This window comes from Choristoneura fumiferana, chromosome 26 (assembly GCF_025370935.1).
Source record: "Choristoneura fumiferana chromosome 26, NRCan_CFum_1, whole genome shotgun sequence".
NCBI lineage: Eukaryota > Metazoa > Arthropoda > Insecta > Lepidoptera > Tortricidae > Choristoneura > Choristoneura fumiferana.
The window spans coordinates 9581525-9607484 of record NC_133497.1 but is presented as its reverse complement, the minus strand read 5'-3'; the positions used below and the strand labels follow the sequence as shown (position 1 = coordinate 9607484).

Sequence of the window (25960 nt, the reverse complement as noted above, 5' to 3'; positions counted from 1 at the left end):
ATGTATACCATCACAAGTATTTAACACAACTTATTTTTTAACACAGTAGTTCGCTATTTGAAGGGATCGCTAATGCGGATCGGATTATTTCCAAATATTGTCCATGATATAATCATTAACTTTATAATACGCCTTTGATATTAATGTCTTTTTGACAATAGATCTGATCTGAAAATAAAACCCATATAAAACCCATACTGTTGTACTATTGTACCTTATTATTTCCAAGCATTCCAAAGCTTCGAGACGCAACCCCTTGCCGCATTAATGTAACACTTCATATCCGAGTCTAAAAAAACGATTTGATTCCAACAAATCGCATAATCAATTTTTTTTTTTCAAAATAATTCGTTAAGAGCGTTTATACCTGCTAAGCTGGCAACGTTGCATTTTTGTTAGTTTTTCTCGATTATTCAACAGGATAGAACACTTCTTAATATATAATTCGTGAGATACATTTTTTTCACCCTGCATGTTTATTTTGTGGAGCCGTGGTGGCCGAGTGGTTTGACCTATCGCCTCTCAAGCAGAGGATCGCGGGTTCAAACCCCGGCTCGCACCTCCCGAGTTTTTCGAAATTCATGTGCGGAATTACATTTGAAATTTACCACGAGCTTTGCGGCGAAGGAAAACAAGCGTGGGAACTACTGCCAAAGCCCTCTCTTTCCGAGAGGAGGCCTGTGCCCAGCAGTGGGACGTTTATAGGCTGGGATGATGATGATGTTTGTTTGTGCAGAGGCAGCGCACCTGGCTCTGTCTGCGGCGGACTTGGCTCGCGAGCGCGGGCGGCCCCTCACCAAATATGAACGGAACATGATGATATTCAACTGGCTGCATACCCTCGACGAACCTGCCCCCTTCTAGGACCCGCGAGCTGGAAGACACCCACTGATGACCAGAAGGCCTCCCTGTTAGAACGCCGAAATGAACGACTCGCGGTTGGTTCGATCGTTATCCTAAAATCGTTATTTCTTAGCAGCAATATTACCGTTCGCATTTCTAGAGTGCTTTTTTCCCGATTAGATTTTATTATTTATTAGAATTAGAAACAGGTAGATTTGTTTAGATTGATTTTTGGAGTATTTTTGTATTTTTTATTTCAACTCCAAATTTTTGTTACTTTTACGCTCATCCCGTAAAATCCATATCGAGAAACAAAAAAAAAGCGTTAAAGTAACAAAATTTGGACTTGAAATAAAAAATATACAAAAAGACTCCAAAAACCAATCTTGCGACATCTCTTGTCCGGGTGAGTGGTTAGTTCCAATGGAGTGCTGAAAGTTTCTCGATGAGGGCTACAGCATAGATGTCGCTAGTGTCGCTGCTTAAGTGACTAAATAAGAAACAAACAAGCTGAGATACATATCTCCATGGACCACATGGTCCAGTGGTGGTGTAGCGGTATAGCACGCAGCACGGATTGCTGAGGCCCTGGGTTCGATTCCCAGTGCTGGTCTCTTTTTCTGGTTTTTCTATGCATCTATGTTTCAGTTTGTATTTTCGATAGGTAGATTTAGGTTATGTCAAGTTCGCATTGGCCCGAAGGGCCAAATCCACAGAACGCAACTTTGTCGACACTATTTCTGTGTCCATTAAAATTGGGAAAGATCGCGATTGTGAAAATAAGATTCAGTAAAAAAGTATATTAGGAAAAAAAGCATTCGCGAAAAAAGGGAATGGAAATTTTGCTAGGCACGGTTAACGATTTTTTAATTGATGAGTCACCATGGAACCATTTCACAGTAAACGTCATGTTAATTAACAAGGAAAGTTATTTAAACTGTTTGCAGTCACGGACCACTTCCACAATTTAAACGATTCCACGGACCCCTGTCAAAAAATATTTTAGGAAATTTCCTAATAAATAAAGGGACTTCACTTTACTTTAAGAAATCCTGGTCTACGACGACTCGTAGCGCCACCTAGTATCGAGTAGAAGTACTACGGGCTTGGATGAAATTTTGCTTAGAGCTTTTATTTCTAAAGTAGACAAAGAATACGGACGTTTTTTGCGATATTGAAGACAATTAGAATTTGGTAATGTTTGATGTAGACCTTTGGAGATCCTGACGAAAAGATATAATAATACAGTGGTTATTACATATTTATATTTATGAAATAAATAAAATAATTGCTTTTCTACTTCTTTAAACCCACAATATTACCAAGCGACCATCTTCGTGTTTCCGTTCGTTACTATTACGAAGATTGCCGATGGTTGTTATAAACTGTACATATACATAGACAACACGCGACAATCTCAATACGGCTTTAACCATATTTAAATAAGGTATAAAATAGCTTTCATATGCAAATGCCATTATTAGACAGTTCGTAAGTTCATAATTTTAAATATGCATATTTTTGTTACAATTACAAATTTGGCATAATATAATAATATTATCATAATTTAGTATAATATAAAAATAATGTTATGCAATGTAAAAGTACGGATAGTCGGCCAAAGAAATCCTACATAATTATCATTTTGAGTTTAAATATCAATTATTCAGAGACAATATTAAAGAATATCAATATCACTCAAGTTAATGTGTTAATGTGACAGATATTTTTAATGTAGTTATTTTCATAAAAAACAGCGTAGTCAGGGCGTATCGGCAATTTTTGAATAAAGCCCTTAGTCTTCGACTTCGGGCTTCTAATAGACTCTCGTTCGTAATTCCTTATTTACCGCCCTTAAGACACATTGTACTAAATAATAACATTAGACAATTGAGATAAACTCGACAGGCAATTTTCTAACACTGTTTATTAATAATAACAATCGGCCAAGTGCCAAATTAAATGATGAATAAATCCCTTGTTCCCCGTTTATAACCATCTTATATAACCAGCACTGGAAGGGTCAACACTTATCCTTCGCACGTCGTCATACCTAATTTTTCGGAACCTAAATTGATAGTAAAAGTGACCAATTAATTTCATTACCGAAATCTCTTTGAAGTAGGAAATGTTTCGCCCATCCAGTGATGGTCATGTACGGGGAACAATGTGGATAAAATATACATCCATTACGGATATTGGTTTTTTTAACAACAACAAAAACTAAATGATCTCAATTTACGGTTGTATGGTTCGATTATTTAAATGTCACAATTCAAATAATCGAACTATGCGTTAAATATAAACTCAAGTAGACAAATAAGTATTAGTTAGGTAGTTTCGAATTGCGATTCTCAATTTCGAAACCAAAAAAAATTGGCGTAATTGAAAAATATTTTGTCAGACGTAATCGTTGCTCGGAGCCGTGAATATTACAATAATTAAATAGCCTCTCGTTATCCGCCGTCTCAAATATGCGGCAGATTATTTATTAAATCAGGCTTCAAAGGCGAAATCTGTCCCATATCTGCAAGAATATGGTACAGATTTCATTATTTTTCTGTTGTCTTTTTTATAAATGGCAGCAACGTTCCATTGTTTGACCGAATTTCATCTGTTTATATTTATTTCTAAACAGTATTTTATCAGAATTATCAATATACTAACTAACCTATCCTGTAAGATGACACTTTTAAAAATCCTGATAACAGCACGGTTTTATATAATTTATGGCAAATATGGAAATGACAAATAAAATTATGGGAAACTAAATGATGTGGGCTGCAACTTACAGGAATTATTTGAATGATAAAAAGGTAATATTTTTTAGCATAACGGAACATGCATTCCTAGTATAATAGGTACGATCTAAGTCGTATGTTTGTATAATGTATTGTTATTTATTGTAATGGATCCGTATCTCGTAATTTGTAAGGTTGTGTGGATGTTACACGATTAAATAATGTATTTATGTTAAGCTGAAATAAATATATAATAATGCTTTATGCGTTTGATTTTTCATGTAGTCTCCATTATTGAAAAATGAGTATGATGAGCGTGAGGTCTGTTTGACATATCCTGCTCGCGATTAGCTATTGTTATTAAGAGGAAAGTCGTTTTTAGAACATGTCTAAATGCAATTCTACTGACTCTTAAAAATAAAATAGCTTCCTTCCAGAAAAATATTCTATCTAAAATCACTTATTGTACTTTCTCTTCACTTTGCATAGTCTTGGGACGCCTATATATATGAGCATTTAGGAACCTAGACAATCGCATACTTTACTGTCACTAAGCACGAGATGGCGCTGTGTGCGAAACGTTGAACTGATATCTCTATCTCAGTATATAAAAAAGGTACTCTGTGCATTGGAGGACAATTTTTCCAGTGTCTAGTAACTAGTAGGTTTTGCCGGTACGGTAAAAAAAAACTAGAAAACGAAATATGAGAGGTGATGGTGGAAAAACGATGACAGCGCCACTCTATGTACATACGTACCGGGTGGGCCCTGTAACAGGAGCAAATAATTAAAACACATAGGTTCTGCTACTCAAATGGAACTACTTTAGTTCTGCAACTTTCAAAAATTCAGAAATTGATCGATAGATATGAAGAACGGAAGCTGTGGTTTAATTTTTTGCTCCTGTTACAGGGCCCACCTTGTATAAATGTAGTTTAAAAATTGATTTTATCTATACCCATATAGTAATTTCCATTATGCGTTCAATAACCATAGATAATAACCAGCATTACGAGATTGGATTCTATTATGAACACGGCAGTATCGTAATGGTCATTACGATACAGAAATCTATATCGTAATGAGATTTCATACTCATTACAGTACCGGTGCAGCGAGACCAGCAGGCGCAGATCGTGGGGCGAGGGCGCGCAGCAATATTGTATGCAACTGTACGTAATTAGGCCTCAAAACACTCATGTGATCCTATTAAGAAACTCGGCTACGCCTCGTTTCATAAAACCACACTCGTTTTAATGACCCCTATTACGATACAGTTGCATAAATAAATGTCAAATTCCGTATGGTTATATTCTCTTTGTTCCATGTTATATCTATCCCTTGCGTTAGTTCTCCTATTCAATACTAGATGGCGCTAGCTGACACTTACATTACATTTGTCAGGTTCATTTAAACCTAGAAACAAAATGAGGGCGCCACTTTCTAAGTAACTGCCAGCATAGGGCGTACATTGCGGGGTAATCATTAATCGGACGTACAATAAGCCCACACACATGATCCATAAATGAGGGCTATCGTTTTTTGCCTCACTAGATGGCGCACTGTTGCGTGAGGTTTTTAAGTATGGCTTTCAAAGTCTGTTATTACGGGCGTGAAAACAAAGTTTAGATTTAAATCATATTTAATTTAATACACCTTAAAACCATACCATAAAAATATCGAGCATGCCACAGTGTTGCATAGTCTCCGTTTTGTTCGGAAAAAAGCAGGACAAAAGTTTCCGAAAGACAAAACTGTCTCAAAACACAGACATTCATTGCCCCGGAACACATATTTGCCATAATTAATTTCAGATATTGCAAAATATTGACAAAATTATTCTAATTATAAATAAACCCGCGTAGCTCACCCAAAAACTATGAGATTTGACATTTCGGAGACCTCACGCTACACTAGCGCCTCTAGCGGCGAATTCATACGCGATAGCCCTCATTGCATCACACAGCAGGGCTACTACGAAACTCGAAGTTCGTATCGTACCGTCCCTCTCGCTCTCGTATTAAATAGTGTAAGTGTCAGAGGGACCGCACGACACGAACTTCGAGTTTCGTAGTAGCCCTGCAGGCGGTTTGTGGCACGGGTACAAAATAATGTCGATTTTCATAGAAATAGGTAAGTATCAAAAGAGGTAGAGGGGGCTATAAATGGGTGATAAATGGTCAAAATTGGTGTGGCGTACTTTAAGGATGGCCTCTTATTTAGTTTCTTTGATCCGACTGCACAAAAAGAAGGCAATCAAATCGATTTCATTCTTTGTTCCTCTATAGTAGAAGTTTATCGCGTCAAGTTGTGATCCACATCACCAACATGGAATTAGGAGTAGCAGAATTAAATTAAACAAAACTTCGTCCAAAAAAAGATTTATTTTAGTTCAAATGAGCCCTCGGTAATATAAACAATATCTACAATACATACGACACAACATTGGTGTTCTATGGTACAAAATCGCAAACCTTTTTTTTATTCGTATTTTTGTACCCGCAGAACATAGAAACCCGTTAATTCATGCCCTTATAGCAAATGACATGAGGGCATGAATTACCAGCTCACGCATTCTGGGTCGACAAATACTCGGTCATACATTAACCCACCCCAAATGCAATAAACGAGTGACTGAATTTTTTAACCATAGTTCAACTTTCAACCAACTTTTTGAACTTCACTCAAAATACAAAGTCTGGTAGTGCATATTTTGCAGATTTTATACACGAAACACCTAAGGTGTACGTACAAAATTCATGTAATAAGTCGATTAAAGGAATGGATTTGTCGCTCTCCGAATAAATTGGTGTTTAATTCACTAGGTTATTTCAATTTAGAAATTCAATTTGATTGCAGGAGTTTGACTTCTAGACTCAATAAATTAGAGCTATATATATATTTCTTTTACTAAAAAAAGTCTATTTTAATTTCAAATGATATTTTCAAGGTTGTAGGTAAGTTTTTTTTGGTTCACACAAAATAATTGTTCTTTTAACCGACTTTATACGTCTACTTACATTTTAGAGTACTTAGTCAAAAATAATATACAAATTATAAATCATGCTATTTAGAAAACAAAACTTTAAATATTTTTTTAAATTACATTCACAGATAACTAATCTTATACCCAAATATGCCAAGGGCACCAACTTTACAAACTTAAATGCTATTTTTATTTAAATAATTATAAATATAATCGTGGTATTTACAAGTGGGAATGAATCAGTTGCATATAATATGTAAATTAAATAATATTATTAACAGAAAACATTTATTTTCAGTATAGTTTTGGTTTTTTGAATAGATTTTTTTTTTTCAATTATTTGATTGGTTAATTAAAACAGATCAAGAAACACTATCTTTCATGACACATTAACCGAAAAGAGTTATACAAGGTTTGATAAAATCCAAACAGAATATTCTTTTTTATTAAATTCTTAGCTGTTTTGTTGTTTTATAGCCTAATTTTATAGGAAACAACTTATTGAAAATACGCAATATTTTAAAGTTTTGCGTATTTTCAATAACAAAAACATTTCAAACAATTCCGTTTTTGTGTGAAAATGGAACGAAAATATTAGCAGTCGTTTTGACTTCTAGGGTTCAAAGTTTAAAAAGAATTTATTGATCCCTAGATCCTGAAACACCTCATGTGTGTAAGTCATACAACATGTGCATGTTTGTTTAACAGCAAATAACAATTGTTTAAACACAACTTTAATAAAAACCAGATGTTTATTTTCAACATTTTTAAATGAAAATATTGGCTTTAACACTGAACTTTTGTCCACAGTTCAGTAACGGGTTGGTTTAAGACCTGCAAAAAGTCTAACCCATTTTTTAGTTTTCATTTTAAGTGTACCCTTTATTTCCCTGTATTTCCTTTTTAGAATTAGGTAATTCTGGGCTCTTCTTACTCAGAATCACGAGCACTATTGATTTTGACGAAGAAAAAATTTCCCCGAGCTTCCATCCAATTTTTATACGTCCATTTTGTAACAACCCATATAAACTGACATGAAAAAAATAGGGACGCTTTTTTTCTTCCCGTAAAACAATGGTGCTAATTATTCTAAGTAAGAAGCCCATAAAAGTCTCCTTCCTATATCTGAAAAACAATTAAAGGGTACATACAGTCGAACAAATTTAATCAAATGAGGGCTATCGTTTTTTGTCTCACTAGATGGCGCACTGTTGCGTGAGGTTTTTAAGTATGGCTTTCAAAGTCTGTTATTACGGGCGTGAAAACAAAGTTTAGATTAAAATCATATTTAATACACCTTAAAATCGTACCATAAAAATATTGAGCATGCCACGTGTTGCATAGTTCCCGTTTTGTTCGGAAAAAAGGGAGGACAAAGGTTTCCGAAAGTGAAAACTGTCTCAAAACACAGACATTAATTGCCCCGGATCGCATATTTGCCATAATTAATTTCAGGTATTGCAAAATATTCACAAAATTATTCTAATTATAAATAAACCCGCGTTGCTCACCCAAAAACTATGAGATTTGACATTTCGGAGACCTCACGCTACACTAGCGCCTCTAGTGGTGAATTCATACGCGATAGCCCTCATTGAATCCTGACCCAGGGTGGAACCTTTGTGCTACTAATGTCATGTTGACATCTCATACTTCTGTCAAGGAAAACATTGTGAAATTGATTATTTAAAAGGTTCCACACTGAGTCATGATTCAATTTGTTTGAGTCTACATTAAAAATGAAAAAGCCTTTTTAGCGCTGACAATTGAAACAGAGTGCAGCTATGGTTTTATTGATATAGCATATTTTAAATTAAGTTCAAAACAATATTTAGTGGTAGAACATGTGTTTGGGATTTCAGATTCATTCAAAAGTGCGGGTGTATTGACAAACTTAACAAAGTTGGCCCTGCAACGTTGTTTATAGTGTATAATATGTATATTATATTATTAAGGCCCACTCGCCCCACACGACGCGTGTATGTTATATAATATCTTAAAAAATATCACATTTGAAGCAACAATTGTATAAAATTGTATATGGTCTATGGAGACTGGTTTGGCAGAATGCAATATCGCCCAAATACCTTTGATTAAACGAGAAAAAAAGTGCCTTCACGTCATTAGAAACGACTTAAATAAAAACTGAAGTTTGTTTATAGTTTTCCTTCCTCTTAAGCCAAAAGGTGGTATCTCAAAAAACACTTTTAAATTAATTTTACCATCTTAACCTACACAATGGTATAAATATCTCAAAAGTTTTTTTTTGAGATACAGCCTTTTGCCTTCCTCGTATGCGGGAACTAAAAAAAGTACTGATGCTGTCTAATGATAAATCTTTGAAACAGTGAATACATTTTGTATCCGACAAGTTGATTTGTAGTTATATTTATTTCGGTGATAACACATTCTGACAATGCAGTCTTAACTATTGTACAGTATGGAGGATGGGGGTAAATGGGGGGTGGTGTGTAAATATATCTTTACTATTGCTAAGTGGCGCGCCGTGTGGGCAACAGAGCTCAGGTGGGCCAAATCAGTCTTATAACAAGTGTCTATAGTACCTTCCAACGGTGTTAAAATTAAATTTTACTGGAGCCAGTCAAAGCCATCTGCCCCCTGTACCAAAAAAGTTACATGCTAAAATTCAACAAAATGAACATTTTATTGGGAAACTTAACAATTTTGTCAAATTGTAGCACTTGTAAATTTTTGGTACATGGGTCTGGAGTTCCAAGTTTAAAGTTCTGCTGAAATAAGCTGAATATGATTATTTTTGGATTGATTTCTTGCATTTCTATGGCAACCATTCCGGCTAAATCTAAAATGAAAGCAGTTTTTCCAGACACAATTTGATTGAAATGATCTAATGACTGGAACAAGCTTTTCCAAGTCAATGGAAGGTACATAGACTTCATTGGTACGTCACAGGGTCAACTCCACAAGTTTCTTGGTGCGTCGGTACGCTGGACTAAACCAGTGCGGGCTGAGCGCGCACTGGCACTGTGTAACGGGCTTATAACTAACTTAATGCTACGTCTTGCCACTTAACTTTGAAAATAAAGTAACTGTTTTAAGGAACTCCGAACAAAATCGCACCAGGGTGCAGCAACAGTAGTAATCTTTCAATGATTTAGGACCACAATTAAAACATAACACTTCTTAAAATGTCCACATATCAAATGACCATCTATATTTGATCCAATAATAGCGTAACTTAATAACTTTATTTGGGTCTGCCGCGCTCGCTTTGCGCATTGCGGGTGCATTTATACTTGACATTGATTTGTTGTCTGGATATAGTCCTAAATAAAGTGAAAGGCTCCAACTAAATGTACTAGAAAAAGCTTGGAGTTTTGTTCGAAATTCAACTATAAACAGAATTGCTGTGGCCTAAACTGTTGATTCTTCAATTCAATACTTCTACAAAGGTATTTCTGAGTAAAGTGGCAACACTGACTAACATTTAGGCTGTGGCTGCATTTTCTAGTTTGGCTAATGAAAGCTGAACCCAGCTATTATTTGAGTGGCAACATTATTCAAATTTCATGGGCAAACAGACCAAAGAGTATAAGAAAACAGACACTTGAGCTTGTTTATCTATTCAGTGACTTGTTGAGTTTAGTACCTTCGTGTGTTAAAATAGTTTTTTGGAAATTTACTGCTGAAACACTTATTTTCCAATAGGCATGCGATAGACAAAGAAGCGTAAAGTAGGCACGATTCTTATGCCTAATCGTCACTTTTGTACGGCAGAGAAGCTTCTGTACTTGAACTATTACTTATTCTTTGGTGATACCTGGTGATACGATATGCAATTTTTTTGAATTTGCTGCGGTTTTGCAAGTTTATCGTTCATTAGCCAGACTATAGTTTGAAAGTGATGTTTTAATCTTGTACGGTCAACCAATTTTAATGATAGTTCCTACTTCAGAAATAAAACAAGAAGGCTGATAGGTATATGCTGAGAAGAAGTCAGAGTCCGAGGGGCCCCCTGAGCTTGGGGGCCCCGGGGCACTGCCCAGTCAAGCCCTCCAGTAGCTACACCACTGGCTACAAATGACATTATTGGTTGACAATACATGGTTATAAGAACCAAAATTTTTCAAATTAATTACCTAGAAATTTACTTGTTTTTCAATAGTGAGTCACAGTAGTTTTACCTTAACAAAATACACAGTAATGTGGTTGAATTGTTGGTTATTATTACTTGTTTGTTAGCATGATAAATTCTCGATTATGGTGATTTTACTATAGTAGCCACAGACCTAAATATTTAAAACATGGTAAACAATGTTATAACACTTATTCTAAGTAAAAAATGGAATAGATGCTTGTTGTATGTGAACAAACTGTTTTGGAGTTTTTTTTTCAGCCATCTTGAATTTTTGGACAACATTGGATGATGTCATTGAATGAAAAAAAAAACAGTGAGAATTTCAGTCCACAGAAGAGAATCACAGATATGATTGATGTTTTTCAATTGAATTCTGCCATTAATTTATAAGCCCAACATTTTTTCAAGATTAAAATAGCTTCTAATTAGACTAGTTTGTTCACACAAACAAGTAATATCACAAGAACGCCTAAAGGCGTCATGAAAGACGTGAAAAAAAAACCTGTAAATTAGATTGTGCGGAACCATGCATGGGTCGGTGTTACGCCACAAAGTCCAAAGGCCTATTAAAACCTCCTTTCCTATTCATATACTGGCGGTATTTCCTTTTTAGAACAACATGGACTTCTCCTTCAACATTATCTTCAACTTTCTTACCTTTAGTAGTATCAAAGCCACAGAAGCCCATAACTTTTAACATTTCTTGTTCTTCAGGAGATTTTCCCTCTAAGTCTGCGGGAGTTACGATCGGGCGTTCTCCGAAAGTCTTCCTTTTGGGCGCGAAAGATGAAGAAGGGCCACCAGAACTGGATCGCGATCGTCGTCTTCGCGAGGGTGAAGGAGAGCGCCGCCGGTCGGGGGAGCGCCGCCGGCGGTCTAGGGAGCGAGACCGGGACCGCGTGCGGGGCCTCCGCCTCTCACGGTCCCGGTCCCGGTCGTGATCTCTGTTCCTACGACGATCTTCCCGTCGCCTCGGTGGGCTCGGCGACCGACCCATATTTCTCTGTAAATATAGAAATTAGTCATTTAATTATAGCTCTAATTCGAAGAAGTGCTTAATTAAGTAGGTAGATATGAGGTTTTACCTTAGTTTTATGTCAACAGTTTTAAAATTTTGTAATAAAACAAAAAGATAACAGTAACGCACAACCTAAACGTACGCCATTTTGCTAAAATGTGCTGCCTGCACGTTTCGTTGCACGAGGGAGCTGGCTGTCAAATTCAAAATAAGCAAACGGTTAGTTTGAACCTTGTTTGAACAAAAATTAAATATGTGTATATTTTTAAATTGCGTTGTAGATATTTATGTGTTATAAAACAAAAAAAACCTGTTTGAGAAGCTTACAAACATATTCTCAGCGAATAATAATGTAACTTTCTTCTACACCTCCAAACGCAATTTCGATGTAAAGCATAAACTAAACGCTCAAAACGCTCCGTTTCACTAAGCATGTCAGAAAGAAAAGTTTTAGAATTCGAATTGGATGATCAGAGATATTGCGTGTAATGGATTTTTAATGTTCCAACGTGTAAAAATTCTGAAAAAAAGCAGGTAACTAGACGATACACATGATACTTATCTTGATGACAGTTTAATTATTTTTTAGAAAATGTAAGTTCAGATTATAATACGATACAAATATTCTTTATTGAACACCACATTATCAGTAATTATTAACGTACAAATTAAAATCTAGCCTGGTATAAACTCGTTCGGTAATTTCGTCACACTTAATAAATCTACAATTTTTGAGAAGTGACATACATATAGGATCTGAATGATAACAAAAGAATAAATAAATAAATATTTAAGCACGATTCAACTAGTTTTTTTAAACTTCTCATAAGTAACCTCTTCATAAACCAGTAACTTAAAAAATGATTTCTTAATGTAACGAATATTCGCATTCGCATTCGCAAATATTCGCATATTTTTGCATATTCGCATTTGCGTTATCAAAATTTCTGCGAATATTTTGCGAATATGAATATCAGAAAAAATACAATTATTAGATAATAGATAGAATAGGTTAATAAAATCAAAATACATTCATTTCTTGTTTAATCTCGTAATCACATTATCAGTCTTCACTTAATCATTTGGTATTATTTATTTACTTTGCGATGCGTTCATATAAACTGGGTAATTCTCGGATCAAAGTACAAACGGAACGCACTTCGTTCGAACGAGACTGCTATAGACAATTTGGCGCCAAAACGAAAAACTGAATATTCGCATTCGCATTTGCGAATGTCGGTAGCAGATATTCGCATTCGCATTCGCGAATCTTCAAAAAATGACATTCGTTACATCACTAGTATATAGTATTAGTAAGCTTTAGATAGGTATTGAAAACGTATGCTTCAAGAAAAAGTTTGTTGAAAAAACATTTATTATGATTCTAGTTTTAGACGCGAATCGGTTGTTTATTTTTATGAGAACACTTTTAGAGTTTCTTGAGTTACAGTGGTAAAAGAAACACTTGATTTTGGGAAAAAATGCCCAGTTTTAGTTCAACACAGTCTATAATTCCCTCAAGTAAGGTAATTTTTTGATTATTGAAAATTAATAAAAGTATATTTTTTTAAACTGAAAATAATCCCCCGTATATAAAGTAATAACCCGTGTGGTGTCGGGTTAGAATTACACCTCTCCATTTCTTCCGTGGATGTTGTAAGAGACGACTAAGGATATAGGTTAAGGTATACCGTAGGCGACAGGCTAGCAACCTGTCACTATTGTACCGTTTTTGTCAAACTTAAAACCTAAAATTGCTAAAACAGGCGTAACGTTTGTGTGTGTGTGTGTGTGTGTGTGTGTGTGTGTGTGTGTGTGTGTGTGTGTGTGTGTGTGTGTGTGTGTGTGTGTGTGCGTGTGTTTGTGGGTGCGTGAAAATAATAGATTGGTGAGGTATATTCAATCATGCCCTGGTATACCTTTAACGATAGCAGCGCCACCTGGCTTGTCAGGTGGTTGCAGTGGAACTAATTTAAACGACGAAAGCGACGCTGCGACGTTGCGGCGATGAAACGAAACTCCGACATCGATCTGGCGGTGGCTGGTTGACGGGTCTTTGCGAACGAATTACGGAAAAAAAACGCGTCTACGCGTAATGTCGGTGGTGCTAGTGCATTAAAACATACAGATAAACGTTCTGTGCATCTAAATATTATAATGTTACTTCGTTTATGTGCTTAGTGTGAGAAATATAGCTACTCGCAAAAAGTGAAGTGATTTGGTGTAGTGTTCGCAGTAAAAGCTGACTTAACGCCTTCTGGAGTCGACTGCCGGTGCGTATTGCGTGCGTTTATCATTCATTGAACATGAAATTGTATTATTTTCCAATTAGATCGCTGTGATTTATGCAGGATATGCTTTCTTTAGCACAGAGTAATTTAGGGTGTGGTGTGTCTGCGGCTTGATCTAAAATGGGTCATTTATAGAGCTACGATGATATTAGCGGCGAGACACGGATTTATCGGGACGTCCGCGCGTTCGCCGTGCTTTTTACACGTCTGACATGATAAAACACCTTTTTTTGCTAGTTTTTTTCCCGCGATTTTTTCGCTGCAGTAACGCTGTTTTCCATTTAAAGATAATTTTTGAGGCTCAGAAATGTTTGAAAGAAGATTTATTTGATATTTTTGGGCGTGCCTTTTATCAATTGCCTGTTATCTACCTCAATAAAAACTATGACATCATCTTCGGGTGCGGGCGGGATGTAAACCGACCGAATACAGAACGTACGTGCGTATGTAAAGAAATATAGAATTTGCGGTATATTTTATCCGACTGGGTGAGATCACAGAAATTTAGTTGACCCTTAGGTCATAGGATTGTTCCTAAATTGGTTACAGATAGTGATTTTAAGCTTTCTGCTGTGGTTTACAACTATTTAATTGCTTGATATAACACTGTGAATTGGAGTGAATCTCGCCAATGATTCATTTAGTTCACCAATGCTAACATTGTCAATAGATTCATGGATAAATGGGTAGTTTGCTAGGAAAGTGACGAATTCTGATAAATCAGTGTTAATTTAAGAAACTACTACCCTTCCATTATTTATTTTACAGAATAATGTACATAGCTGAGCTGCAGAGGCTAAATTAATTTTATTACAAGTGTATTATGTACAAAATCATTATGTTTATGCTCAGTATCTTAAAAGCGTAGGGAAGACAATTTTATATAACATCACAATTGATAGGTTTTCATTTTTATTAAAACGTGGGTTGTTTGTTAGTCTATTCATTAACTTTGTCTATATTCCATAGGAACTTGCGAAAATAAAAAATATAGTTTAACCTCAAAAGTATACCTACTTTATAAAGTACAAATCAATTTAAGAATAAATGCTAAATATACTATGAAGAGTAATTATTATTGTTAACAATAACAGCCGAAAGTATGTTATATTATAAGCACAAATTTTTCATTGAATTAAGAATTTTAAGAATGTTGAAATAATTACTAAAAAAAAAAAGGTTGGGACTACAGTTTATTCATAAAACATTATCGGTGCTGTTATTAATTATTTTTCAATATAACAATAAAATAAAACACTTCGGTGCACAGAATATAATTTATCAACTTGATAAACTAAGCAGCCGTGATAGTGTATAATCAGTTACAACACATGTAGGGTGATTACATATTGATAGCATTACAAATACAATGGTACATTTGTTTTGCACTGTTGGTATAATACTTTTTATCTAATAGCTTTAAACAAGCAATTCTTAATAAATTTTTATATATAATTTAGGGCAGAGGCGGCCTTAGGGGGTGGCGAACAGGGCAATTGCCCTCGCTCTTGCAGAGGCCACGAGCAACAACCCAAGCAAATTTAAAAAAATATATTTATTTTTTTTACTATATTTTGCATCAGATAGTTTTCACAAAGGACAATGGGCCTCGCAAAGACCTGCCGCCCTGAGCCTCGCAATGGCTAAGGCCGCTGCTGATTTAGGGTATCTTGGAAATGCTCCAACGATTAGTGTGTGGATGTTTTCGGGAATGACATATCAATCTAGCTCGGTCCTATCTCTGGCAAAACGCTTATAATAGTGTTTTAGCCCGAGCAAAGCTCGGTCGCCCAGGTAATTATTATTAAGAAGCCTGCCTAAGCTTAAGCTTTATAAGCTAGCTGGTGCCTACGGCTCTGGCTCTGAAGAATTTGATTGCTATCCTGCGGGAATATGCAATATGCTGGGATAAAATCTATCCTATTCACTTCCCAGTCCCAGGGTCCCAGAGATATTGATTTCATACACTGCTCATAAATATCTAGGGATGATAAAGATTACATTACCTTTATAAATCGTACATGATGGTTACCTACACAACTTTGATGTTGTATAAACTTGTCATTAATTTTTTTGTCGCAGACAAAACAAGTGTGAGCATCAAGTTTTTGTGTGAAATCGGTGGACCGTTACAACTCTTCAGCCATTTATGACTTAAGGTGCGATTAAACGACGCGCAAACACGCGAGTCGAGCCGAGCTCCGAGCTCTGTTTTTTTTTTTTTTTTATTTTTTTATTACTTATTATTATTTAGTTTTTGTAGTTCGTACTTTTTCACCTTTTACAATAGGTAATAAGTCATAGTTATATTTTGAACATGAAACTACCATGAGACTCACTCATATTAAATATATTGACCCGGATCTCACGTCATGTCTCTCTACTGCTTTTGGTGATCAATAAAGAATATTTGTATTGTATTGTATTGTCATGTCGGGCTAAACTCGATTTAAGATGTGAGTTATCCGGGTCAATATATTTAATAATCATAGTTATAGTAAAGGTTTTTTTTTTAAACGTCTGGATGGCAAATGATAGGAAGTGGGTCACCTGATGGTAAGAGATCACCACCGCCCATAAACATCTGCAACACCAGGGGTATTGCAGATGCGTTGCCAACCTAGAGGCCTAAGATGGGATACCTCAAGTGCCAGTAATTTCACCGGCTGTCTTACTCTCCATGCCGAAACAACAGTACAAGCACTGCTGCTTCACGGCAGGATTAGCGAGCAAGATGGTGGTAGCAATCCGGGCGGACCTAGCACAAGGTCCTACCACATGCAAATACCTGCTGCTAAATCTCCGTAATAATTTAAGGCCCCATATTTATTATTCTAACTCAAATATTTATCTTATCTTATACTCACATTATTGTTTAAAGTAAATATAGGATGTCTTATCTTTTAAAGTGATTTATTGTGATTAGTCAATGCGGAGGAGGGTAAAACAAAACTAAATAATAATAAATACATAAATATCATGGGACACTTGACACCAATTGACCTAGTCCCAAACTGAGCAAAGCTTGTACTATGGATACTAGGCAACAGATAAACATACTTATATAGATAAATACATACTTAAATACATATTAAACACCCAAGACCCGAGAACAAACATTTGTATTATTCATACAAATATCTGCCCCAGCCGGGAATCAAACCCGGGTACTATGATAAGAAGTTTAGAAATTGCTTAATTTTTTGTCTCCATTTATTTTCATCATAAACTAACTACACAATTAATAAAGTTATAAATTTAAATTTAAATTTAATAAAGTGGTTGTGTTGTGATGCATCTTTTATTGTTTCTGCACACTGTTTAAGTCAACGGTTGAAAATCGGGACATGATGATGTACTTTGTGTAAAATTTTATATCGAAAATACAAACTGAAATATAGATGCACAGAAAAACCAGAAAAATAAGACCAGCGCTGGGAATCGAACCCAGGTCCTCGGCATTCCGTGCTGCGTGCTATACCGCTACACCACCGCAGCACTCCTATGCACCACATATCTCAGCCTGTTTGTTTCTTATTTAGTCACTTAAGCAGCGACACTAGCGATATTTAGGCTGTAGCCCTCATCGAGAAACATTTTTCATTGTATTTTCGATATGGGTTTTACGGGATGACTGTAAAAGTAACAAAAATTTGGAGTTGAAATAAAAAATAGAAAAAGATTCCAAAAACCAATCTTAATGTAAAATTTTACACAAAGTAAATTCGGTTCGGCAAAAGTTTTACCGAACATTCGGTCGAATATTCGTATTCGGTGAAATCCATGTTCGGCCCATCTCTACTAATAATTCGCGAGTGGTGCTGCAGGTAGAGGCTAAGGGCACAAAACACAGATAGTTCAGAAATCAATATCCATACAAGTGCGCTCGAGCAACGCACACATAGACACTGCTCACGGACACGATATCTCGGACCGGTTGGGACCAGTGCGAGCGCGAGTGCCATCCGCTTGAGACACGCGTCTGTGAACTTTTTTGTGCAATAATGGAGCAACAAAAAAAAATTTATTATAACTGTTCAGTGGACGGTTGTTTAAATTAAATAATCGTGAATTTCGCCAATAACGAAATCGTCGCAAGATATTTTCTGCGACAAATTTTTAATATAACAATGACATTAAAATTAAATTTTTTTAGTTATTCTTTTATATTTCCATTCTTCCAGTTTCATTTTCCAGGCTTGTGCAAAAATTGGCGCAAAAACTATGGCATCCAAAAGTCATTTGTGCGGTATACCGTTTTGCCGTCTCAACACACATGCTTGCTTGTGCAAATTGGAATTTGCCCAAGTCGATAGAGCGTGTAGTCGGACCCTAACAAATAATAATGTTTGACCGGTTCAATCTTGACGGTTACGTAACCCGACCACCAACCGAAGTATGGTAATTTCGACGATCCAAGTCATACTGAAAAGTTTTTGTCTCATTTTTTGTGAACGTTTTTCTAAAACTGTTATTATACTAAATCGCTTATACACATTTGAAGTAATAGGTATGTTTACGCCTACTTTTTAGGGTCCCATTTACAAAGGGTCCAACAAAATGAGCTATTGCTCTCGCTCTTCCGCTCGTCCGTCTATGCTTCAGGGATCGTCCGTTAATCACGTTGTTTTTTAGCAATTTTTTTGACTGTTGCTTCTTAGACCACTTGCTACTTAGACACGCTGCTTTTTAGACGAAGTGATTCCAACTTTGACCGTACTAGCCTTTTTCAACCGCCTTCAAAAAAAGAGGAGGTTCTCAATTCGTCTGTATGTTTCCGATCGTTGTTTTAAGACCTAAACAAGAAACTAAACATGTTTTTCAAACACATGCACAATGGACATGTGTGATTGAATGATTGTTAAGTTTACAATGTGTTGTAACTTTAAATACGCGCCTTGAAAACATGGCCTACATACAGAGTTCTTTATCTCAGTCGCACTGCTGTGTGCCGGCCTCTCGGAATCAGTGCCCTTAGTGTAACTTTCAGTTACAAAATACGTTTCGATTGCGTTAACGTTAAAATCTCAATTTGTATGCAAACACGAACAGCGCCTCTAGCGGAACGTTTGCGATGTTCGTGTTTCCATACAAATTGAGATTTTAACGCGAACGCGATCGTGACGCATTTTGTACCGAAAACTTACACTGAGGGCACAGAAGGCTAAGGTTGTAGCTCACTCGTTTGCGTTTCCCTTACATGAAACCCATGTAAAGACTAATAAGAATTGATGAAGCGATAGATGTATGTCAGGATTAGTGTATGGAAGCAAATAGTCTCTACCTAGCCCTTCGTTCGGAAAGAGCCGCGATTGCATGTAAACTTAATTTCCATCCTGTAGACACTTCCAGCCAACTTATATTAACATCGGGTTGCCTAGGTCTTTGTGATGAGACATACTATTATTCTATTTTATTCCTTTTAGATTATAAACAGTAATGACATCAACAGGGATATACATAATTAAGTGTGCCCACGTTAGGGTGGTGTCTAGAATGTCTACAAAATTGACAGATTCAATTGAAATGTAGTTTATTGTGTCGATAAAGGTTCAAGGATTCCCAAACGGATCGGAGTATTTCCGAACCGAACTCGCCACTTCAGACTTGGAATCATTGTTTCCTGGTAGTTGCAGTATGGATCATAGCACGCCTGGCAAATCGCCAGATGACATCATCACGGCAATCGTTCTGTTTGTGTGCGTATATTTGACTGTGCAACTGAGATTGAGTGTTTGTTTTGTTATTGAGTTCATAAAGTAGTAAAATGGAATAAATAAGTTAACTATATATAATAAAATAACATATAATAATTATCTCAAAATCCCTATTCCCTACTAATATTACGAATGTGAAAGTAACTCTGTTTGCCTGTCTGTAAGCTTTTCACGCGTCACGCTGTACCAATTTAGACGAAATTCGGTATTGAGATAGAGTCCCGAGGAAGGACATCTAGGCTACTTTTTATCCCGGAAAAATGCATAGTACCTATAGATAGCGAAACGCTTAATCTATAATTCTACGCAGACAAAGTCGCGGGCAACAGCTAGTGAGTTATAAAAATAAATAATTACTAATAATGAATAAGACTAAAAAAAAACAATTATACAATAAAAAAACACAAAATATCAAAAAATACAAAACGAGAAAAAAATAAAGACTACTCCAGACCCGTCCGCATCGTACCTGGCCCAAACGTACCCATCACCCCAGCGGCATTGCCCCGTTGTATGGCCAACGAGACCCGCTGGACCAAGTACGACCCGGAACGGGAGTCACCTCTGTCCCTCATCCTGCGCCCCAACTCCCAAACCAACGACCTGGCGTCCACCCCCCAAGGGCCAGCCGTCTCGAACGCAAGTGGCACAAAGTCGTACGCCGGTTCCAAGGCTGAGTATTTCAGGCGCTTCGACCGCGCGGCATTTCCAGCCGCGGAACCAGCTGCCCTCGACGTGTGACTCAGGTGTGACGCCGCAAAGGTACTTACGCACGTTGTATCCCACAAGAGACACCGCCCTCTCCGCCAGGGGACCAACGTCAGCCCATCAGCCCTCTTGCCGTCGCTACGGCTCAAACCCGGAGGCTCCAACATACAAGGCACGTTAGCTGCACCCATCGCCATTGTAATAATTACTTGGATATCATTTATGATATTAAGTAGTCAAATAGTAGATTGTACGACAAGAGCATAAAACGAGCCATTTTACCCAAGACGTTCATATAGCAACGGCGAGGGTGGATAGACACGTCGAGGGGAAAATGGGTTTAATGCTCGAGTTTCACACACTGCTTTTCACTTAGATTGCGAGAAAATGAAATAGCACCAGTGGAAACAATTATTCACTTTATATGTACTTTTATATATATATTGATTTATTTAATTGATTTTTAGTTTTATATCAATTAAAAATTATTAAAAAAATTATGTAGAAACTTTTTTGTTTGTGGCTGTTGACACCTGATTACCTTGGTCTTAGACGAAGATTTTATTTTATGCACTAGAGCATAAAAAGTCATTTTATGTCGCCTAGATACAACATACGATACGAACTTTACGAGCATGACAAGTGAAAAACATTTTTTAAATGATCGTTCGGTTTAACTGTAGGTTAAGTTAGGTTAGTTTTATAAAGATTCAGATAAAAAAACAGTTATGATTATGACAAACATTATAATTAGGGGCTGTTTCACCATCCATTGATTAGTCTTACTTAACTGACGTTTAAATGTAATGCCGTCTCTATTTGTTTTGTTAGAATAGACGGAGACGGCGTCACATTTAACCGTGAGTTAACACTAATCAATGGATGGTGAAACAGCCCCTTACTTAAGACTTTTAACAATAATACGAGTCGATATGGTCTCTATAAAAATAACGTTAATTTATTAGTATTGTCAACTATCCTATTATTGATTCTAACTTTACCTATTATATTACTGCCTAGAAAAACCCCTTGTCATAAAAATACGACTTGGTATCAGATCTTAAAGTCAAGTAATGCTATTGCATAGGGCGCGTCGCAGGCGCCGGTTGCGTAACCAATAAAAGTCTGCCATTTCTCGTGATCAAACTGGTTGCGCGAGTTTTAAGTAAGCCCACACTGCTAGATAAGCTTTCGATGAAACCAGTAGCAGAAACACCGTTCGTTGATATCTAATCTGTATATATATATAAAACAAAGTAGTGTTAGTTACACCATTTATAACTCAAAGAACGGCAAATTTTATGATTTTTGTGTTTTTGGATTTGTCTTCGTCAGGAACAGGATAATAAGAATGAAAAACATTAGGGAATTGTCGAAAAAATAAAATAAAAGAAATTTCCCATACATTTTCCTATACAAAATGTTCATGGTTTTTCCGTCTGTCAAGACCCTTTATCTTGGGAACGGGTGGAGATATCGAGTTGAAATTAAAACCATATACAGAAATCTATAGGCCCTTGAAGCTGTGAAAAAAAAAACAAATTTCTAAGTTAACTCCGCCGCAAAAATCGTATACGAGGGTCACACTGAAAGTTTCGGGAATAGATAAAAATATGCAGTTAAATTGGATAAAAGTATTTTTATTGTATCTCAAAGTATTCGCCCTTATATTTTATGCACATTTCCATGCGTTCAAACCAGTCTTTAAAGCACTTATTGAACGCTGAAGTAGGGGTCGATAAAATGGCCTTTTTAAAGGGCTCCACTGCTTCTTCCGGCGTCTGAAACCGCTGACCACACAACTTAACCTTGATTTTGGGGAATGTGAAAAAGTCGTTGGGGCTTAAGTCGGGGCTGTACGGAGGATGGTCCAGGAGTTCGACGTTTTCACCGTTCAGATACTCAGTTGTTTTCCGAGCGGTGTGGGAGCTGGCATTGTCGTGGTGAAGGATGATGATTATATTACCATTCTTCCCGTTTCATTCACGACAATAAATCCAACAACTAGATACGAGTGTCACTACCACAATACTTGTGCATAACCCACAGTTGACAACCCTAGGGCAACCGCCGAGCGTAGGTATGAAATTGAAGTACATACATGAGATTGACTTCTGTACTTATCTGTTTTGTGCTCAGGCTCAATCGCTTTGATTGTTCTAAGAATACTTTCTACGCTCCCATTGCTTCATGGATCATCGCTTGCTCAAGCGATAGCCATGCGTCTACTGCGTCGCAATCACATAACCGGTCCCAGCGACGCTAACAAAACATGAAACCAAACCGCGGTCTGCGATATAACGGTTAATTTTAATGTATTTTTCAATTACATGTACTTATTCAAATATTATGTCCCTCATTAAATTTCTGTAAGATAAAGTTGAGGTACTGGGGATAATTATGACTAGAGGACGGCAACTCGTATACACTCGTATACCTCAGGATAAAGACCGAAATACCAAGTAGTTATACCTTCCAGGAATTTTCTAAATGTCCTAATATTGTCAAATATTTGATTAGATGAATTAAAAAAAAAACTATATTCAAACTAAAATTAATGTTCGTTTATTAAATCGTAAAACGGTAATTGCTCCGAGGTGTTAGGAAATCCTCCATCATAGGCTTCCACCTCCAAACCTCCTCCTCTCTACTCTTAGTGATCTTGTTATCTAATAATGTGTTTTTATGTAAAATAAAGAGTTTTATTACTACTACCTCCCCATCTCTTCTGCCTCTCTCGTTGGAGTCCCCTCACCTTTGCAAATGCATCCGGGCTTTTTAACATCAACTCTAAATTGTCATTCAAAATCAAGAACGTCCAAAATGTTGTAAAGAATCTCAGATTTTACATTAAATATTATGAAGGCACATTCTCCCTTCAAGTCACGCTATTTTAAAGCATTACGTGATTTATATTAGCTACAGAAAGCTACATTGTATTGTCAGCTATATTTAACACTCCCATAAAAATGGGAACCGTATCAGATGTTATGTGTGCCTTTCGTAACCATTTGGATAATATGGGATTGAAGAACGATTTGAAATGGGCCACCGTTTCCTGTTCTACCATATGGTCGATACTGTATCACATAAGTTCATAATATAATGAATCAACCCTTTTTATTAATGTTTTTTTTTAATTATTGCACGGTCGTCTGATCTTACAACTTATAATACAGCACATCACAATCTGACCACAGGAAATGGAATCTCATTCAGGGAAGACAGACGTCTGTTGATGAAATGTTTTTTTATAAAAAAAAATCTTAACTCCTTATTAACTGCTAATCCAGCCAGGGTTAAGTGGAGTGAAATTGGGATTGTCATCCCTTACCCTGGTTTAACGATTTAAGGTCACAGCTCATTAGACCCACCCGGCACCCGATCAGCACTGCCTCGACTTTCGGCGTCCTCTCGTTGTCGACACGTGGTCCACGGGTGGACGCCGCGTTGACGAGTGGACCTCACGTGGTCCACGAAATTCCTAATAGTCATGGCGGCGAGCAGCGGGCTATCCTATCACCGAGTGGTCCACTCGCCGTCCGCGCGTGGCAACCTCGCGAGCGAGGCGATCCGGTGACGCTACGGAGTTAATGTAGTGAGCGCATACAAATCCATAGAATTTTAGCATACAACATGCCGTTATGTATGTGCATATGAATATTAGTAACCGCTCGAGGCGAGGTGGTACTGTTTGGGTGCCGGGCTGTAATGACATTTATTTTTGAAACCTGGACAGTGCAAGTTGCCCTCAAAAGTCTAAAAATACAACTTTTTCTGACGTGGAGTTATAATTATAAGTTAGTCCTAAGTCATTGTTCAACTTGTGGGTCGCTGACGCGTTGGGAACCTCAGAAGAGTCGCAATAACTGAGCAATACTTCATTCATGTCATTTGATAACAAAACACGATGCGTTCGAGTTTATTACGACGACAAATTGAGACTAAGGGCCCTGGGAGCATATTTAATGCTCATTTCTAAGAATCTTTAAAATGCAGGCGATAGTGTAAAGAAAACAGGTTACAGGGCTACGGCACATGCTGAGCTGAGTCCTTTTGGCATCACGCACAACGTCTCTAACTCTCTAACGTCTCTAATTTTTCTCTCTTCTATTTATGTTTTTTTACCCGACTGCCCGAAGGAGGGTTATGTTTTTCGAGCGTATGTATGTGGGTATGTATGTCCATTTCTTTGGTCCTCGCTGCAGCCTAATTACTGTGTCTGTAGTGATGTAGTGTGTTTTTTATGTCAATAAATGTTGTGAGTTTGAGTTTCAAAATACCAAATCGATTAAAAATCATGTCTCAACAATACATTCCAAACATTCAAGCTGAGTTGGCCCGATAACCGAAACTGATAACTGCTGCCGACCAAATAGAAGATAGTTTATCAGACGGTATCGCATGACACACTGATATCGTGTAAGAAAGTTAGCCGAAGTGCATTCGCTTGACAACGAGCTATAATTTTCAGTATTGTTAATTTACACTGGCTTTGTAAATGAAAAGCATACGATAGACTGGAAATGGTTGCCAATTAAATACTTAGAAAGAGTTAAGATTATAATCGTTCTTTAGAAGTATGACATAAGTAGACATGGGAATTTTTAACCCCCGAAGCAAAAAGAGGGGTGTTATAAGTCGGACCGCTATGTGTGTCTGTCTGTGGCACCGTAGCTCTTAAACGGGTGGACCGATTTTAATGCGTTTTTTTTTAAATTGAAAGCAGGTTTTCCAGCGATGGTTCTTAGACATGTTTTATCCAAATCGGTTCAGCCGTTTTTCAGATATTGATCTTGGAAGTGACAAAGTCGGGGGGGTTTTCCCACTTTTTGTTCGTTAGGTCATTGCGGGCGGATTGACACTTTCCTTACAAGAAACATTACCTTGTATGGAGGAAGAAAACCTAAAAATGTTAAGAGCTGAGCTGGCAACGGCTGCATTTTTGTTAGTTTTTCTAGATTGTTCCATAAAAATTGAATTAAAATTATAAATGTTTTCTGATAGAACACTTCTTAATATATAAGTCAATGTGTCTTCTCTACTCCAATTATTCGTGATAGACTTTTATATTCCTTAAAAACGTATTAATGTTTATGAACAGTTTGAAAATTGTTTCGTCTACCTACATTTCTAAACTCGTATTCTCAACTAGACGTGGGTAATATCGACTCTGAGAAATGATTGAACGAAAGCGAAGTGAGTGTTGAATCGCTGATCGCTGTCGATTCGATGCGATTGGTTATTGGATGCTATTGGTTGGTTAGTTGTTGGACTGAGTCAGAAAATCCTCGAACTGGATATAATAAATAATAATAATAATAGTAATAGGACAAATCACAACTAATTAACCTAGTCCAAAGTAAGCTTACAAAGCTTGTGTTATGGGTACTAAGGCAACAGATAATATAATATATAGATAGATACATACTTAAATACATATTAAACACCCAAGACCCGAGAAAAACATTCGTATTTTTCATACAAATATCTGCCCCGACGCGGGAATCGAACCCGGACCTCAAGCTTCGTAGTCAGG

The 25960-nt window shown here is 36.8% G+C and overlaps 3 protein-coding genes and 1 long non-coding RNA gene across 9 annotated transcripts in view; 3 read left to right on the top strand and 1 right to left on the bottom strand.

The window, feature by feature from the left end:
* Nucleotides 1-3848, top strand: part of LOC141443142 (uncharacterized) — an 86455-nt gene extending 82607 nt beyond the window's left edge. The window contains exon 10 of the mRNA XM_074108352.1: nt 737-3848. Coding sequence (XP_073964453.1) covers nt 737-864 — 128 coding nt within the window. The 3' untranslated portion in view covers nt 865-3848. The remainder of the gene's footprint in view (nt 1-736) is intronic.
* A 2101-nt stretch (nt 3849-5949) lies between these two features.
* On the bottom strand, nt 5950-11880 carry ytr (U4/U6.U5 small nuclear ribonucleoprotein 27 kDa protein yantar). The gene is made up of 2 exons (XM_074107706.1): nt 11773-11880; nt 5950-11690 (listed from the first exon to the last, which is right to left on the bottom strand). The coding sequence occupies exon 2, from the start codon at nt 11682-11684 to the stop codon at nt 11229-11231; it is 456 nt and encodes a 151-aa protein (XP_073963807.1). The 5' UTR covers nt 11685-11690; nt 11773-11880; the 3' UTR covers nt 5950-11228.
* A 1792-nt stretch (nt 11881-13672) lies between these two features.
* Nucleotides 13673-25960, top strand: part of hts (adducin 1-like protein hts) — a 170997-nt gene continuing 158709 nt past the window's right edge. For 5 of the 6 annotated variants that reach the window (XM_074107810.1, XM_074107807.1, XM_074107809.1 and 2 more), the window contains exon 1: nt 13673-13978. The gene's annotated coding sequence lies outside the window, so the exon portion shown is untranslated. Of the gene's footprint in view, nt 13990-25960 lie in introns of all 6 variants that reach the window. The other variant, XM_074107806.1, reaches the window with a different exon arrangement.
* LOC141442808 (uncharacterized) overlaps nt 17844-25960 on the top strand; it is a 166826-nt gene continuing 158709 nt past the window's right edge. Inside the window, exon 1 of the long non-coding RNA XR_012452965.1 lies at nt 17844-18043. This is a non-coding gene — a long non-coding RNA (uncharacterized lncRNA). The remainder of the gene's footprint in view (nt 18044-25960) is intronic.

Excerpts from the sequence above, each read along its gene's own strand:
- ytr (XM_074107706.1), bottom strand. The coding sequence starts at position 11,684 with ATGGGTCGGTCGCCGAGCCCACCGAGGCGACGGGAAGATCGTCGTAGG.